The 17,750-nt window shown below is 42.6% G+C and overlaps 1 protein-coding gene across 5 annotated transcripts in view; it reads right to left on the reverse strand.

The window, feature by feature from the left end:
- The window catches only part of UNC13B (unc-13 homolog B), a 246,905-nt gene extending 231,262 nt beyond the window's left edge, over positions 1–15,643 (reverse strand). The window contains exon 1 of one of the 5 annotated variants that reach the window (XM_055092058.2): positions 12,237–15,643. In XM_055092058.2, coding sequence (XP_054948033.1) covers positions 12,237–12,258 — 22 coding nt within the window. In that variant the 5' untranslated portion in view covers positions 12,259–15,643. The remainder of the gene's footprint in view (positions 1–12,236) is intronic. The other 4 variants (XM_008955225.4, XM_055092057.2, XM_003829825.6 and 1 more) reach the window with 4 other exon arrangements.
- Between the last annotated feature and the right edge of the window lie 2,107 nt (positions 15,644–17,750).

Genomic DNA, 17,750 nt, shown 5'->3' on the forward strand with positions numbered 1-17,750 from the left:
TAAAACCCCATCTCTACTAAAAATACAAGAAATTAGCTGAGCATGGTGGCGCACACCTGTAGTCCCAGTTACTTGGGAGGCTGAGGCAAGAGAATCACTTGAACCCAGGAGGCAGAGGTTGCAGTGAGCCGAGATCGCACTCTGCACTACAGCCTGGAGGACAGAGGGAGACCCTGCCCCCACCAAAAAAAAAAAAAATTAGCTGGGTGTGGTGGCACACACCTGTAGTTCCAGCTACTCAGGAGGCTAAAGTAGGAGAATCACCTGAGCCCTGGAAGTTGAGGCTGCAGTGAGCTGGCATCAAATCACTGCACTCCAGCCTGGGAAACAGAGTAAGACTATCTCAAAAAAGGTGAGATTCTGTCTCAAAAAAAGAGAGAGAGAGAGAGGTCTAGGAAGACTTTCAGCTCCCTGTCTTAGATGAATAGATACCATAAAGCTGGATGAAGAATATTAATACTGTTTTTATATTAAAATAAGTACTCATTCTAGGCCTGGGACAGTACTAATCACTTTCACAACAATTATGTCAGCAATACTTTGCTATAGGTATTTTCACCATCACTAGTACTACTATCCTAAAAAATATATGAATTTTAAAGATGTGGAAATTAAGGTTTAATGAGATGAGGTAATATATGGAAAGGCAGACAACTCATAGCGTTGGAGCTGATATATTCACCAAGCCATGTCTGTCTAAAACCAAAGCTTTTAACATCTACCTTATATCACAGTGGTTAAAGCATAGCAAGAGTATAAGCTGTAAAAATGGGCTAAAGAATACAATCAGATAGATTCTGGCCAGGCACAGTGGCTCATGCCTGTAATCCTAACACTTTGGGAGGCTGAGGCGGGCGGATCACCTGAGCTCAAGAATTTGAGACCAGCCTGGGCAACATGGTGAAACCCCATCTCTACCAAAAATAAAAAAATTAGCCGGGCATGGTGGTGAGGGCCTGTAATCCCAACTACTCGGGAGGCTGAGGCACAAGAATCGCTTGAACCGGGGAGGTGGAGGTTGCAGTGAGCCGAGATAGCACCATCGCACTCCAGCCTGAGCTACAAAGTGAGACTCTGTCCCAAAAAAAAAAAAAAAAGATAGATTCTGAAGATTAAGATTACAAAAGGAGAGCACCATTCCAAAGAGTGACATGCTCTCTGGTGTAATTGTGGGAATGGAGGGCTGAAGTGAGGTAGACATACAGGTTTATATCTATCATTTACCCCCCTTTCCTTGGCAAGCAGATTTCCTCTATCCTTTTGCAGACAAAGTCTCTAAAATTTGCTTCATAACTAATTTGGCTCATGTAAGTAATCTAGCCTTTCGAATCATCTTTGCCCCAACTCTAATTATATAAAAGCAATTATCTTCCCACTGTCCAACTGCCAGCCCCTTCTTGGTTGCTAGGCAGATCTCCCTCCCTGCCCTCTAACCTCTTCTCAACATCATTTACAATGAAACGCTATAGAAATCAATAAAGCAAACAGTTGCAAGAGAAAATTGACAGCCCAATGCAATCCACAGGCCTGCCTTCTATAGCTCTAAAGAAGTACTTACTATGGCAAAAGAGAGAACCAAGCAGCAGCAGGAAAACAACACTCTTCTTTTTGGAAACCTGTATTTCCTAATGACTAAGAATTGCTTCTCCCTACTTACAGGATAAAAATAGTTTACACACATACACCTTAGCACAAACTTCCTCCTGTCACATTTTTACCACGTATTTTATCACCACAGGATTCATCAGCACACAAAAAAAAGATTTCATGATTCTTTTTCCTTTGATTCTATTGGCCTTTCTCACACACCCAGTGGATAATTATTTCTGGACATCACACTTGAGAAAGTACATTTCATTTTTACTAAAGATAACAAAAGAATTTTTTAATGTACTTTATAAAGGTGAACACAACATTTTAACCATATGCTTACATTTTTATTCCATTTCCCAGTAATCAAAGAAAAGACTGCAACAAAACAGGAAATGCAAAGCTGGTTATCTAACCTTCCTCATCCAGAGCAGTTACACCTAATATAGTATATGAAAGGAAACAGGAGAGGGAGGACTAAGAAAGGTTGATTAAAGAGTACAAAAATACAGTTGGATAAATAGAGTAAGATCTAGTATTCGATAGTTCAGTAAGATGATTATAGTTAATTAAAATCTATTGTAGATTTCCAAATAGCCAGAAGAGAATTCCAGTGTTCCCAGTATGAAAGATATTTGAGGTGACAGATATCCTAATTGCTCTGAATTGATCATTAACACATTATATGAATTTATCTAAATATGACACATATCCCCAAAACACATACATCTATGACATATCAATTTAAAAAAAAAAACAAAGGGGCCAGGCATGGTAGCTCACACCTGTAATCTCAGCACTTTGGGAGGCGGAGGCAGGAGGAGGCATTGAGCCCAGGAGTTTGAGACCTGAGACCTGCCTGGACAGCATAGTGAGACCCCATCTCTACAAAAAAAAATTAATAAATAAAATTTTAAATGAAGGAAATAGGACTTATTTTTGAAGAGCCATAGAAAAATAAATTTCACAGCTTTTCTGTGGCAGTTCAAATTTCATCAAGAAATTTTAATATATGTTTAATCTAAATCACTCCTGCTATAATTCAAGTGCCTCCAATTTCTCCCCACATAATCTAATCTACACTGTCATGAGATTAAGAAATACATTAAATAAATAAACAATAGTATATGCATCTAACAAGATACTACATAGCAACGAAAATCAATGAACTAACTGCCACACACATCAAGTGGAAGAATCTGACAAACATGTTAATCAAAATAAACTAGCCTGGGGTAGGGAACAGTGGCTCATGCATGTCACCTCAGAACTTCGGGAGTCCCAGAGAGAAGGATTGCTTGAAGCCAGGAGTTCGACACCAGCCTGGGCAACATAGGGAGACCCATCTCTACAAAAAAATTTTCAAAAATTAGCCAGTTGTGTTGGCACATGCTTGTAGTCCCAACTACTTAGGAGATGGAGACGGGAGGATCTCTTGAGCCCAGTAGTTTGAGGCTACAGTGAGCTATGATCACATCACTGCACTCCAGTCTGGGCAATAGAGTGAGACTTCTTTCTTTAAAAAACTATACTTGAGACCAGGCATGGTGGCTCACACCTGTAATCCCAGCACTTTGGGAGGCCAAGGCGGGTGGATCACCTGAGGTCAGGAGTTTGAGACCAGCCTGGCCAACATGGTGAAACCCTGTCTCTACTGAAAATACAAAAATTAGCTGGGCGTGGTGGCAGGCGCCCGTAGTCCCAGCTACTTGGGAGGCTGAGGCAGGAGAATCTCTTGAACCTGGGAGATGGAGGTTATAGTGGGCCAAGATTGAGCCACTGCACTCCAGCCGGGGTAAAAGAATGAGACTCCATCTCAAAAAAAAAGGAGCCAGGCACAGTGGTTCATGCCTGTAATCCCAGCACTTTGGGAGGCTGAGGCGGGCAGACCACTTGACCCCACAGGTTCAAGATTAGCCTGGGTAAAGTGACAAAACCCTGTCTCTACAAAAAATACAAAAATTAGCCACGTATGGTGGCACAAGCATACAGTCCCTGCTACTCAGGAGGCTGAGGTGGAAGAATCACCTGAGCTTGGCAAGACTGAGGCTGCAGTGAGCCCTGATTAGCACCATGGCACTCTAGCCTAAGCAACAGAATGAGACCCTGTCTCAAAAAAAAAGAGAAGGTATATATAAAATACCCCCAAACTCAAAGACTCTTGCTTTAAATGCTAAAGACAGTGGCTCATGACTATAATCCCAGCATTTTAGGAGGCTGAGGCAGAAGGATTGCTTGAGCCCAAGAGTTCAAGACCAGCCTGGGCAATATAGCAAGACCCCATCTCTAAAAAAAATTTTTTTTAAATTAGCCAAGCATGGTAGTTCACACCTGTAGTCCCAGGTACTCAGAAGGCTGAAATGAGCATATCACTTGATCCCAGGGGGTCGAGGCTGCAGAGAGCCATGTTCGCACCATTACACTCCAGCCTGGGCAAAAGAGCAAGATCCAGTCTCAAAAAACTAATCATAAAATAAGGCTGGGCGTGGTGGCTCACATCTGTAATCCCAACACTTTGGGAGGCCGCAGTGGGCAGATCACTTGAGGTCAGGAGTTAGAGACCAGCCTGGCCAACATGGTGAAACCCCATCTCTACTAAAAATACAAAAATTAGCTAGGCGTGGTGGTGGACACCTGTAGTCCCAGCTACTCAGGAGACTGAGTCAGGAGAATCGCTTGAACCTGGGAGGCAGAGGTTGCAGTAAGCTGAGATTGCACCACTGCACTCCAGCCTGGGCAGCAGAACGAGACTCCATCTCAAAAACAAAACAAAAAAAAACAGTAATAATAACAATGTGAAAATAAATGTTAAAACAAGACAGTGCAGTTATTTCCCTATTCAAGGAAGAACTTAATTTATTCTGCTTATTCCAAATCAGACCTAATAATCCTAATGGATTATTTGAGTTTATATAAGAACACTGTATAACAGACATTTTAAAACCTATCTAGATTCCGTGGCCTCTTATCTACAATACAGATTTGTGTCATAAACATGCACAGAGAAAGAATCCAACAAATATTTACTAATGATACACAGCCCAAACTTTAAACAAACTCAAAGTCTGAAATACACAGCACAGGTAAATAGGATAAAAAATAAGCTTATTGGCCTAAAGAGCCCAACTTTTAGAAACCCCATTTTTAGAAACTAAATTACAGAATACACTACTTATAAGGAACAGAACAGTTTATAACAATAGCATAGCAAAGCAAATTGGTCCTTTCCCCCATCACTGCCTGGCTCACACAAAGCACAATCAACTTCCTGAGGCCCTAAGTGAAAGGAACACAGCCACAGCTCTGCTCTAAGGGCAGGGACTACTAGAATCACGATCGATGGAAGCCCAGCAAAAAGGAGTTAGCTGAGGCAGATGACAATAACATTCAGCGGGGTGTGGCAGGGTGGGAGAAGGAGATGAGAAGTATCTGACCAACCTATACCTATGTCTGAAAACTCTAATATCATTACCATTCCTACTTTCCACAATGGCTGTAAACCGAAATATATTTTTGGACTTTCCCTAGAGTAGAATCAATGCACAATCAACGTGTCTAGTTAGATGGATGACTAATGATAAGCCATGAACTTTTTGAGATGGCTCTGTTACCCAGGCTAGAATGCAGTGGCATGAACATGGCTCACTACACCCTCAATCTCTTGGACTCAAGCCATCCTCCTGCCTCGCCTCCCAAGTAGCTGAGACTACCGGCATGCGTCAACACGCACAGCTAATTTTTAAATATTTTTTTACTAGGAATGGGGTCTTGCTATGTTGCCCAGGCTGGTCTCAAACTCCTGGATGCAAGTGATTCTCTTGCCTCAGCCTCCCAAAGTACTGGGATTACAGGCATGAGCCACCTCACCTGTCCAGTAACGAGTTTTTTAAAGGGCAAATCACAATATAAATCAACTTGGTCCTGTTACCATTCACCAGTGACATTATTTTGTTCTGTTTTAAAAATGCAGTCGGGCACAGTGGCTCACACCTGTTAATCCCAACACTTTAGGAGACTGAGACAGGCAGATTGCTTGAGCCCAGGAGTTCAAGACCACCCTGGGAAACATAGCAAAACCCTGTCTCTATAAGAAAGCCTGTAGTTCCAGCTACTCAGGAGTCTAAGGTGAGAGCATCACCTGAGGCCAGGGAGGTCAAGGCTGCAGTGAGCCGTGATCATGCCACTGCACCCCAGCCTGGGCAACAGAGTGAAACCCTGTATCAAAAAAAAAAAAAAAAAAAAAAAAAGCAAGTAATACATGTTCATATGGAAAATAAAATACAAATAAGAAAGAAAAGTACATGGAAATCACAGGTCAAACTTACTTGCAAGAGCAGAGTCTTTGGTCTTTTCAACAGGCATAGAAAAATATTACCTGCTGCTGAAGGATCTGCCTCTAATTGAGGATGTTGATCTGAGACACCGAGGCATTTGGTCCAACTGAGTATAATTATATGCCAAAGAAAACAGCAATGAGCAAATTACACATAAAGTCGAGGTGGAAAGCTAATTGGAGATCTCCAAACATATAACAAAAACCATCTATGGAGTGGGAGGAGGGTAAGGACTGAAAACTACCTATTTGGGTATTATGCTGATTACCTGGGTGACAAAATTATCTGTATATGAAACCCCTGCAATATGGCAATATGCAATTTACCCATGTAACAAACCTGCATATGTACCCCTTGAACTTAAAAGTTGGAAAGAAAAAAATTAATAATAAAAAAACTGGTCAGGTGCAGTGGCTCACACCTGTAATCCTAGCATTTTGGGAGGCCAAGGTGGGCAGATCACTTGAGTCCAGAAGTTCAAGACCAGCCTGGGCAAAATAGGGAAATTCCATCCTACAAAAAGTAGAAAAATTAGTCAGGCATGGTGGCATGCACTTGTAGTCCCAGCTACTCAGGAGGCTGAGATGGGAGGACAGATTGAGCCCAGGAGTTTGAGGATGCAGTCAGCCATGATCTTACTACTGCACTCCAGCCTGGGTGACAATGCAAGACCCTGTCTCAAAAATAAAAACAAATGTTTAAAAACCATCTACAGGCTGGGCGTGGTGGCTCACGCCTGTAATCCCAGCACTCTGGGGGGCCGAGGAGGGCAGATCACAAGGTCAGGAGTTCAAAACCAGCCTGGCCAACATAGTGAAACCCCCTTCTCTACTAAAAATACAAAAAAAAAAAAAAAAAATTAGCCAGGCATGGTGGCAGGCACCTGTAATCCCAGCTACTCAAGAGGCTGAAGCAGGATAATTGCTTGAACCCAGGAGGCAGAGGTTGCAGTGAGCAGAGATGGCGCCACTGCACTCCAGCCTGAGCAACAGTGTGAGACTCCATCTCAAAAAAAAAAAAAAAATCTACAAAGATGTTCATTGTAGCACTGTTTGTAATAGTGAAAAGAAAAATATCCTGAATATCATCAATATAAAACTGTTTAAATTATGTATGCTTATATAACAGAATACTCTGCAGCCATTCAAAAGAATGGTATAGACCAGGGTGTCCAAACTTTTGGCTGCCCTGGGCCACAGTGGAAGAAGAATTATCTCGGGCCATGCATAAAATACATTAACACTGGCCAGGCGCTCATGCCTGTAATCTCAGCACTTTGCAAGGTCAAGGCAGGCGGATCATGAAGTAAGGTGATCGAGACCATCCTGGCTAACACGGTGAAACCCTGTCTCTACTAAAAATACAAAAAATTAGCCGGGCGTGGTGATGGGCGCCTGTAATCCCAGCTACTCGGGAGGCTGACAGGAGAATCGCTTGAACCCAGGAGGCAGGAGTTGCAGTGAGCTGAGATCGCGCCACTGCACTCCAGCCTGGGCGACACAGCGAGACTCTGTCTCAAAAAATAAAAATAAAATTAAAAAAAATACACTAACACTAACGATAGCTGACAAATCTCATAATGTTTTAAGAAAGTTTACAAATTTGTGTTGGGCCACATTCAAAGCCGTCTTGGGCCACATGCAGCCCACATGCCACAGGCTGGACAAGCTTGGTTTAGACTCAGATGACCTGACAGGAAAATATATCATTGAGGTTAAAAAACAAAAAAAGCTGAAGAATGCTATGTACATTCAACTGCAGAACCTATATACTCATCTGTAATGAAAATTTCCAGAAGGATAGGTAAGAGACAGTAAACAGTAGTTACCTCTGGGAAGTAAGAATACAGAATGGGGACAAGAGAACTTTTCCTTCTACTTTACACTCTAAACTGTTTCAACCTCTTATCTGTATATTTATCACCTTATAATAAAAACAAAATGAAAACAATGAATTAAAAAGTTAACAATAGTTGGGTGTGGTGGTGTGTTCCTTGTAGTCCCAGCTACTCGTGATGCTGAGAAAAGACAGTTACTTGAGCCCAGGAGTTCAAATCCAGCCTAGGCAACATAGTGAGATCCCATCTTTAAAAAAAAATTAAATTAAAAAAAAAAGTTAGCAATGGTATTGGCAGGTGGTAGGCCCATGGAAATTTTTTTCTTTTTTTGTACTTTTCTGCATTTTCTTAATTTTCTATAATTAGCAATGTATTACCATACACATTTTTTTTTTTGAGACAGGGTCTCACTTTGTCACCCAAGCTGGAGTACAGTGGCATAATCTCGGCTCACTGCAACCTTGCCTCCTGGGTTCAAGCAATTCTCATGCCTCAGCCTCCCAAGTAACTAGGATTACAGGTGAGCACCACCACACCTGGCTAATTTTTGTATTTTTAGTAGAGATGGGGTTTCACCACATTGGCCAGGCTGGTCTCGAACTCATGCCCTCAAGTGATCCACCTGTCTCAGCCTTCCAAAGTGCTGGGATTACAGGCAAGAGCCACCACGACTGGCCTGCATTTATTACTTTTGGGGGAAAAAAATCCATAGTTAAATTATCTAACTATGTTATAAACACTGGGAATAACTATGTTATAAACACTGGGAATTACAAAGAAATATTATGGAAAGGTCTGATTCTAAAAATGCTTATAATTGCTTGGAGAAACTTGGTCGTGAATACCAAGACAATGAAAGTCAAACAAAATCCTTAATTTAGTTTACTGCAGTTGTTCATGTGGCACTGGTCCCTATGGAAGCCCAAAAAAAGTATCAGTATTATAAGTAAAGCTGTGCCAAAACATGTTAAAGACTTATATTTCTTTATACTTATGGAAATATTTAAAGAAAGACTAAGTGAATTCTATAAAAGAGTGGTTTCTTAAAAATTCAAGTCTAGGCCGGGCGCAGTGGCTCACGCCTGTAATCCCAGCACTTTGGGAGGCCGAGGTGGGCAGATCACGAGGTCAGGAGTTTGAGACCAGCCTGGCCAACATGGTGAAACCCCGTCTCTACTAAAAATACAAAAAATTAGCCAGGCATGGTGGCAGGCGCCTGTAATCCCAGCTACCCCAGAGGCTAAGGCAGGAGAATCGCTTGAACCTGGGAGGCAGAAGTTGCAGTGAGCTGAGATCATGCCACTGCACGCCAGCCTGGGCAACAGAGACTCCATCTCAAAAAATTAAAAAAAAAAAAAATTCAAGTCAATCACCTGCTGAATGGTCAATATCCCCTTTAGAATCCTTACCACTCATTCAATTTCTGTTTAGTGTCAAAAAATCTACATAGCCCATTCCATTTGTTCTGAACAACCCAACTGTTCTTCTTTATGTTAAGCTAAAATCTAATTTCCTGTCATTTTCAACCATTGATCCACACTTGTCCCAGTTCTGTCCTCTGGAATGATAAAAAAAAGGTGATATAACTTCTACAAGACAGTTTTTTAAACAGTCTTCATGTACTATTGTGATCCTCTTCCTCTTAAATCTTCTAGAACTAAATTTCCCATATTCTTCAAATGGTTCGGTTCCTACATGTTTCATTATTCTAATTACTCCCCTCTTAAGATAACCTAGCTTCTCAATATGCTTCTTAGAAGGAAATACCACAGCTGAACACAAAATTCCAGATCTGATCTGACCAGTGCAATTACTTCCTTTGTCTGGGTCACCATAAGCACCACAATACAAGACCAGTTGCAGGCAGCATATGATTCATTTCCAAACTAGTGGCACTGTTCAGACCACAAGTGCTCTGAGGATTTAAAGGAAAGAGATCACTGTGGACTGGGGACCTGAAGAAGTTTTCAACAACAAAAAAAGTAGACTGTTAGCTGGGAAAGTAAGAATACATTTTAGATAGGCAGAAAATATGAAACGAGTATTTCAGGGGGCACAAGTGCAGAACAGAGCAGAGGCAGGAATAAACAAAGTTAGTGCTAGAGCAAAGTCTGCATAAGGATAGGCAAGAATAGAAGGCCGCAAGGCTGGAGTCAGAGTATTGAGAGCCTTAAACCTGCAGGCAATAAGGCATGATTAAAGGGCAAGAGAAAATAACTGACTTCTTGAATGAAATGTTTAGGAATGATTAATTCAATACCAGTTTGCCAATTTCTACATCAAGTTAACTACTTTTTGAACTCTGCATAGGAAGTTTCTAATTGATTCTACTCCAAGATGAATTGAAATTGAGTTGTAATAAATATCACTATATAGACTGCTTTCAGAATACAACATTCCTACTGCCAAAATACAATGCAAGGAATGTCATTTTAGAAAGATGTATTTTGTGCTGGGTGCAGTGGATTATGCCTCTAATCCCAGCACTTTGGAAGGCCAAGGCAGGTGGATCACCTGAGGTCAGAAGTTCAAGACCAGCCTAGCCAACACAGTGAAACTCTTGTCTCTACAAAAAATACAAAAATTAGCCGGGCCTGGTGGTTCACTCCTGTAATCCCAGCTGCTCGGGAGGCTGAGGCATGAGAATCACTTGAACCTAGGAGGTGGAGGTTGCAGTGAGCCAAGATCGCAGCACTGCACTCCAGCCTGGGTGACAGAATGAGACTCTGTCTCAAAAAAAGAAAAAGAAATAAAAATAAAGATGTATTTCAATTCATTTCTGTAAGTTTTCCCAAAATGAATACTTTGCCATTCAATATGAATATCTGCATATAAGGTACCTGTTTGTTTCAGTATTTAAAATCTTCTAGATCTCTATTCAAAAAGACAATGGCCTGCTGATCTCGTTTCTCCAGATTCAAAAAAGAAGAAACTTCACTAAAGTAACATTAAAAAGGAAAGAAGTTAGCTAAATAGCAGAATTTCTAGACAATGAAACCTGCCTGCTATTAAAACAAATGAAAACACCAGTAGTTATATAAATTCAGTTAAATAGGAATTTCTGATTCACGAGTGCTCCTGCCTAAAGAGTCTTTCATAAGGACCAGCTCTGTAATACAATGTGGCCGTAGAGAATTAAACTGTCCAAGAGACACAGCAAAGTCCAACCTCTCCCAAATCCTGCTACTCAGCAGCAGGGATCTAAAGGAATAAATAGATTCCCAGCTGCTGAGAGAAAATGTCTTACTAAAAGCAAAGCAAAATTCTCATTAATGAAAAATCAACCATGAAAGAAGAAAAACTGTATATCTCATAATCCCCGGAAATGGCCAAATCCATTTTGGTTAATGCAGATTCAACAAAATAGTGGAAGAGAACAGAGCAAAGCAGTTTCATCTGCCAGTAGCTGGGGGAAACACCGTTATTGGAGAAATCACAAACAACAACAATGCTTCTAATCTGTAGAGCCAAAAGAAATATGAACTCTCCAGTAAAAGATATCAGGAAAAGGCTCTAGTGAAGGCTCTAGTTGATAAATGCTCTCTCATTCATAATCAAGACACATCAGATATGATAGGCTGTAACCTGAATTTCCCGAGATCAAATTCAATGGCTAATCCAAACCCTGTGTTTTCCTGATCAGATAATCTCTCTGAAGTCACAGTACTTGCATTCATTCAAAACCAGCATTAAGCTTCTACTACGTCAGACACCAGGAATACAAAAACTAATAAGAAACAGTCTCTACCCACATAAAACTTAGTTCGCGTACCATGCCTCATCTTAAACCCCAAAGCTCTTGCTTTAAGATATCTTCTTAGATGGGTCAAGTGTCTCAGGGGAAAAGCAATAATGGCCCTTCACCTTGAGTTACTGTGAGGCAAGCTAAAATAAAAATAAAAATAAATCATACCTCTTATCCTCAAAAGCAGTCACCACATCCTCCCAAGTGGAACAGAAGAATAATCTTAGCCTATACTACCGGTTAGTGTTCAGGGAAGTGGCAGGGGACAAGACAAGCAATAGAAGGGATGTGACAGCTGTACCACTAACGCATTCAAAGTGTGATTTAAAAAACCTGCTACTAAGCATACTGTAGTGTTACGGTGCGAGGAGGAGGAGGAAAAGAATGAGAGGCTGCCCACCATTCACAGGCACCAACCATCCGCGGTCTTCTAACTCGTCCACTCTCACTAGAGAACCCCAGTCACTGTTTAATAGGATCTGAGCCTGCCGTCCAACAACGTTGTCACATGGCTACCAGAATGGAGAGCTAATCGTCCCTTGCAGGAGCTTGAGGGAAAACAAGAAAGTGGAAAGAACTCAAGTGTTTGTAAGTGATTGCCAAAATAATCGACCCCCAAAGCACGGACGGGATGTAAAGTTTGGGTGAGACGGTCACCGGACGTCCACTGGAAGGGTGCGGGGACCTCTACGCCGACACCCCGCCTCCCCGCCTCAGTCCGCGCACTCACCGCGCACGCAGAGCAGTGACATGGCCGAGGATCGGGCAAGCCTCTGCCGCGCCCCAGCCGCGCCGGGCCGCTCCCTCTTTCCTCTCAGCAGGTGCGGGGACTGCTCTCGTTACCGGCCCCACGGGTCTGGCAGCTCCTCATGGTCCCGGTCGCAGGTAGCGTCCCGCCGCTGCCTCGGACCCGCCCCAAATCTCACCGTCTGAGGGAACTCCGGGTAGCGGTGAGTACCAGCCGGCAGGCTGGGGACTGGGCGCGGCATAGCGACGCCATCGCTGGGAGGTAGAAGCTGCCGGGACTCCCTCCCGTCATTCCACCCGGGATCCGCGCGAGCGCCTGGGCGGAGCCAACCCGTGGTGCCCCGCCCCCCAGCCAATTAACTCACGCCAGTCCACCGACCCCGCCCCCCCCGCCCGCAAGCACGAAGGAGGCGGGGTCCCCTTCCTCCTTTCTTTCTTGCGATCCTGAAGGAAGCTCCGCCCACTAATCAGGCTTACTGCAGGGAGCAAGGGGTTGACCCTCACTTGTGTGACGCGAGAATGGAAGCCCTCTGTTACTCCTGCATGAGCGGGGCTTCCACCCAAGAACAGATTCTTTTCATTGAAGGATTTCCACTGGACTTTCTTAGAGTCTAGCGGTCATAGCTGACAGCCTGTAATTTTAAGTTAACGAAGTCGCACCGCACAGCAAAGTTAAGTTTTGTTTAGCAACTAGGGCAAAAGACAAAACTGGTGAGCATAAAGTATGTCTGGAGACCTCAGTTCTTATCTAGACCGTTTTTCATGCTCATCATTGTATCTCCAATGTCTGGAATAGTGCCTAGTGTATGGTAATCAGTCCGTAAATATTTACTGAATGAAGGATGGTAACCACGGAGGGATTGTGAGTGGAGATACCTCTGATCTTTGACAAATCTCCTATCGGTGCTTGGTACCAACATGAGCTAACTCCATGGCTCAAACCAACAGGACAATTTGCTAAGGTCTGGGAGCACCCCCTCCAGAGAATCCCTGATCTCCCAAAATTTGGTCGAGATCTAAAGTTCATTTTGTTGTACAACTCCCTTTATTATTATTATTATTATTATTTTGGAGTTTTACTTGCTTCCAACAAGGAAGGCAAGTTTTCCTGCTTCCATGACGAGAGAAGGCAGGTAACTCCTTTATGGAGTTTGAGCTCACTTCCAACAGGGAAGATGAGGGGTTTTTTTCCTACTTCTGGGATGGTAGACAGCCGTTTTCAGCCTGAGACGCACCCGTAGGTAAGTAGCTGAATAGGGATTTTTGTCTTGGCTAAAGTTAACAACCAGCTGGTCTTAATTTCTGCTTACCATTAGAGTGCTCAGTGATCATATTGTTGGTTTTTTGTTTGTTTGTTTGTTTGTCTTTTTCCCATTGACCAACTCTACTTCACTTGGTCAAATCCAAGTGAGAATTCCAAATTATAGGTAACAAGGCCTATCTAATTTGAGTAAAATTCCTCACAGCTGCAAAAGAAAAAACAAACAGAAAGCAAAAAACCATCTATTTGGTTTCTGTGTTTGCTTCCTGGTCTTAAAAATTAAACTGTTCTTAGGCCGGGCGCGGTGGCTCACGCCTGTAATCCTAGCACTTTGGGAGGCCGAGGCGGGCGGATCACGAGGTCAGGAGTTCAAGGCCAGCCTGGCCAACATAGTGAAACCCTGTCTCTACTGAAAATACAAAAAAAATTAGCCGGGCATGGTGGCAGGTGCCTGTAATCCCAGCTACTCGGGAGGCTGAGGCAGGAGAATTGCTTGAACCAGGAGGCGCAGGTTGCAGTGAGTGGAGATCGAGCCACTGCACTCCAGCCTGAGCTACAGTGTGAGACTCTGTATCAAATTAAAAAAAAAAAAATTCAATTGTTCTTTTGTTTACTTTTCTTCCACCCTATACCTCCTTCACCCTTTGCCATCTGCATTACCAAAAAATCGAGAGAAGGCTTCTAATGACTTGAACCTCTTTAAAGAATTTAGGCCGGGCGCCGTGGCTCACGCCTGTAATCCCAGCACTTTGGGAGGCCGAGGTGGGCGGATCACGAGGTCAGGAGTTCGAGACTCAGCCTCGCCAACATGATGAAACCCTGTCTCGACTAAAGATACAAAAAAAGTTAGCCAGGCATGGTGGCACGTGCCTGTAATCCCAGCTACTCAGGAGGCAAAGGCAGGAGAATCACTTGAACCTGGGAGGCGGAGGTTGCAGTGAGCTGAGATCGTGCCATTGCACTCCAGCCTGGGTGACAGGGCAAGACTCTATCTCAAAAAAAAAAAAAGAATTTAGAACAAAGGTGCCACTCACCCCCTTTTGGGGTGTTCTCTTGTCTTTGTGGGATTTCAAGAGTCATGGGCAGATTCTTCTTAGGTCTAAAGCTCTGTTTTCCTGTATTGCATGACCTGACCTCTTTGGCTTTGGGTGCCAGAGATGACCTTGCACTGTGAGAGGATTTGACCTTGGTGTGTATATTGTTGGGAAAGAGCTACAAAGTTACGGGCAGCTGAGCACAGTTTATAGGAAGTGGTTTTGGCTGTTTCCTTTTTTTTTTTTTTTTAATTTTCTCTCCTAGGAAGTCGTTGTTTAAGAATCCTAATTCTAGGCCAGGTGCGGTGGTTCACACCTGTAATCCCAGCACTTTGGGAGGCTGAGGCGGGCGGACCACTTGACCCCACAAGTTCAAGATTTGCCGGGCGTGGTGGTGTGCACCTGTAATCCCAGCTATTCGAAGGCTGAGGTAGGGCAATTGCTTGAACCAGGGAGGTGGAGGTTGCACTGTGCCGAGATCGTGCCACTGCACTCAGCCTGGGCGACAGAGCGAGACTCCATCTCAAAAAAAAAAAAAAAAAAATCCTAATTCTAGTTTGGAGATCCGTTCTGAAGGATCCTTTATATTGCTTTTTCTCCCAACATTAATCTCAATTCCATTTGTCTGTGTGCATTTGCATGAGGAACTGAACTGTTGCTTTCATAGGTATATCAGAGACTGAGTTTTCTCAGCTCCAAAAAGAAAGGGCATTTGCCCCTCCCAACTGAAAGGTGCCCCTGAGTGACTGGGGACCTTGTGGGAGTGTCTGAAAGGTTGACCCCGAACGATGTGCAGTGGTCCTGCAGGGAAATCCCCAACAAAAATTAATTTAGGCCAGGTGCGGTCACACACACATAATCCTAGCATTTCAGGAGGCCGAGGCAGGCAGATCACTTGAGGTCATGAGTTCAAGACCAAGCCTGACAAACATAGCAAAACCGCATCTCTACTAATAATACAAAAATTAGCCAGGTGTAGTGGTGCGTGGCTGTAACCCCAGTTGCTTAGGAGACTGAGACGTAAGAATTGCCCGAACCCAGGAAGTGGAGGTTGCAGTGAACCAAGATTATGCCACTGCACTCCAGCCGGGGCAACAGAGTAAGACCTTGTCTCAAAAAAAATATATATATATATATATTTAATTTAAAAACTGGCTCATCCAGGAAACACATTGAAGGGCTGATCACCCAGTGTTGTGAGCCCTCTCAGAAGTCATAAACCTCTGGAGAGAGAAACTGAGACATGTAAGAGGGTGGAAACCATTCAGCGGTGGCACATTGTGGAGTCCTGCCCACAAGCAGCACGTGATGATCCACCACACAGAAACTCTAAGCCACAGCTCAGTTTCTCCTTTTAAGAAAAAAAGAAGTGGAAAACAAATAATCTAAGAATGAGAAGAAAACAAGGAGAATGACCCTCTTTTGAGCACTCTGTAGGTTTTATGGCACCTCTACTGCCAAAGTTTATGTAAAATGGAAAAAATATGGTCTTTGTGCACATTTACATTAAGGAAAAAGAGCCCTAAGGTCGACCTACTAATTATAGAGTTCCTAAGACCTCTTTTCTCTATTCTTTTCTGCCTGCTCTAAATCTGCCATTATTTTCTGTTAAGATAAAAACCACAGTTTAGATCCAACAAGTTCTTTTTGCAAACCGGTAAATTTGAATTTATCTCATAGCTAAAAGTTCTGAAGTAAAAGCTATAGGATGTGTGTGTGTGTGTGTGTGTGTGTGTATTTAAAAGGCTTTTATAATTTCTATAATTTTATGTTTAATTGGCCATTAAATCTGTTTCAATTTCCGTCTAGCACACCAGACTTTTTCTCTCCACACTTTATAATGTAAATTTTGCTGTTTGGAGTTCACCTGAGTAGTTTTCTTTAATATGCAAATTTAAGGCTATTTAGCTGACAACTGCCTAGGGTTGTGAAACAGGTTATCAAGAATCTGAAAGTAGGGGGGAGGGAGGAGGGGAAAAAAAGAATCTGAAAGCCTAAGGAAAAAAGACGTTTTTTATGAATCTATAAGAGGTACCTCTAGGCCAGGTGCAGTGGTTCACGCCTGTAATCCCAACACTCTGGGAGGCCGAGGTGGGCAGATCACCTAAGGTCAAGAGTTCGAGACCAGCCTGGCCAACATGGTGAAACCTGTCTCTACTAAAAATACAAAAATAGCCAGGCGTGGTGGCACATGCCTGTAGTCCCAGCTACTCGGGAGGCTGAAGCAGAAGTATCACTTGAACCCAGCGGGTAGAAGTTGCAGTGAGCTGAGATCATGCCATTGCACTCCAGCCTGGGTGACAAGAGAAAAACTCTGTCTCAAAAAAAAAAAAAAAAAAAAAAAAAGATGTACCTCTATCAGCATGCCTAATGTGTCTATGTATTTATGTGTTGTGTACACAATGTTTCACTACTGAAAATATATAAAAGAGCTCTAATTAATTGGTGTAAGAAAATAAAAGTGCTTAAATCAAACACTTATTCAGGAAAAAATAAAATAGTCAAATGCTTTTTCAAGTTTACATAACTTAAGTAAAATCTTTACTAATGTTGATGAAAAAAGTCAAACTCTGTAAAATATTTGAAGAGATTTATTCTGAGCCAAATATGAGTAACCATGGCCCATGACACAGCCCTCAGGAGGTCTTGAGAACATGAGCCCCAGGTAGTTGGGGTGCAGCTTGGTTTTATAAATTTTTGGGAGGCATGAGACATCAATCAAATACATTTAAGAAATACATTGGTTTGGTCCAGAAAGATGGAACAACTCAAAGGGGGGCTTCCAGACTATAGGTAAACTTAAACATTTTCTGGTTGAAAATTGGTTGAGTTTGTCTAAAGACCAGGGATCATAGAAAGGAAATATTTAGGTTAAGAAAAAACACTGTGGAGACCAAGGTTCTCTTGAAGTCTTATAGTGGCTGCCCTTAGAGACAATAGATGACAAATATTTCCAATTCAGATCTTCAAAGGGTGCTAGACTTTTAGTTAATCTCTTTAGGATTGAGAGGGCCTGAAAGAAAAAGATTTAGCTATGTTAATAGAGATTCTTTATATATGCACATTTTACCCCACAAAGGACAGCTTTGCAGGCCATTTCAATAGATGGCAAAGAAACATGATTTAAGGTAAAATATTTTGTTTTGCTTCCTTGTCTCATAATGTTATGCCACAGTCAGGTTGGAAAGTAAGTCACAATATA

The sequence above is a fragment of the Pan paniscus genome, chromosome 11 (genome assembly GCF_029289425.2).
Source record: "Pan paniscus chromosome 11, NHGRI_mPanPan1-v2.0_pri, whole genome shotgun sequence".
NCBI classification, from domain to species: Eukaryota; Metazoa; Chordata; class Mammalia; order Primates; family Hominidae; genus Pan; species Pan paniscus.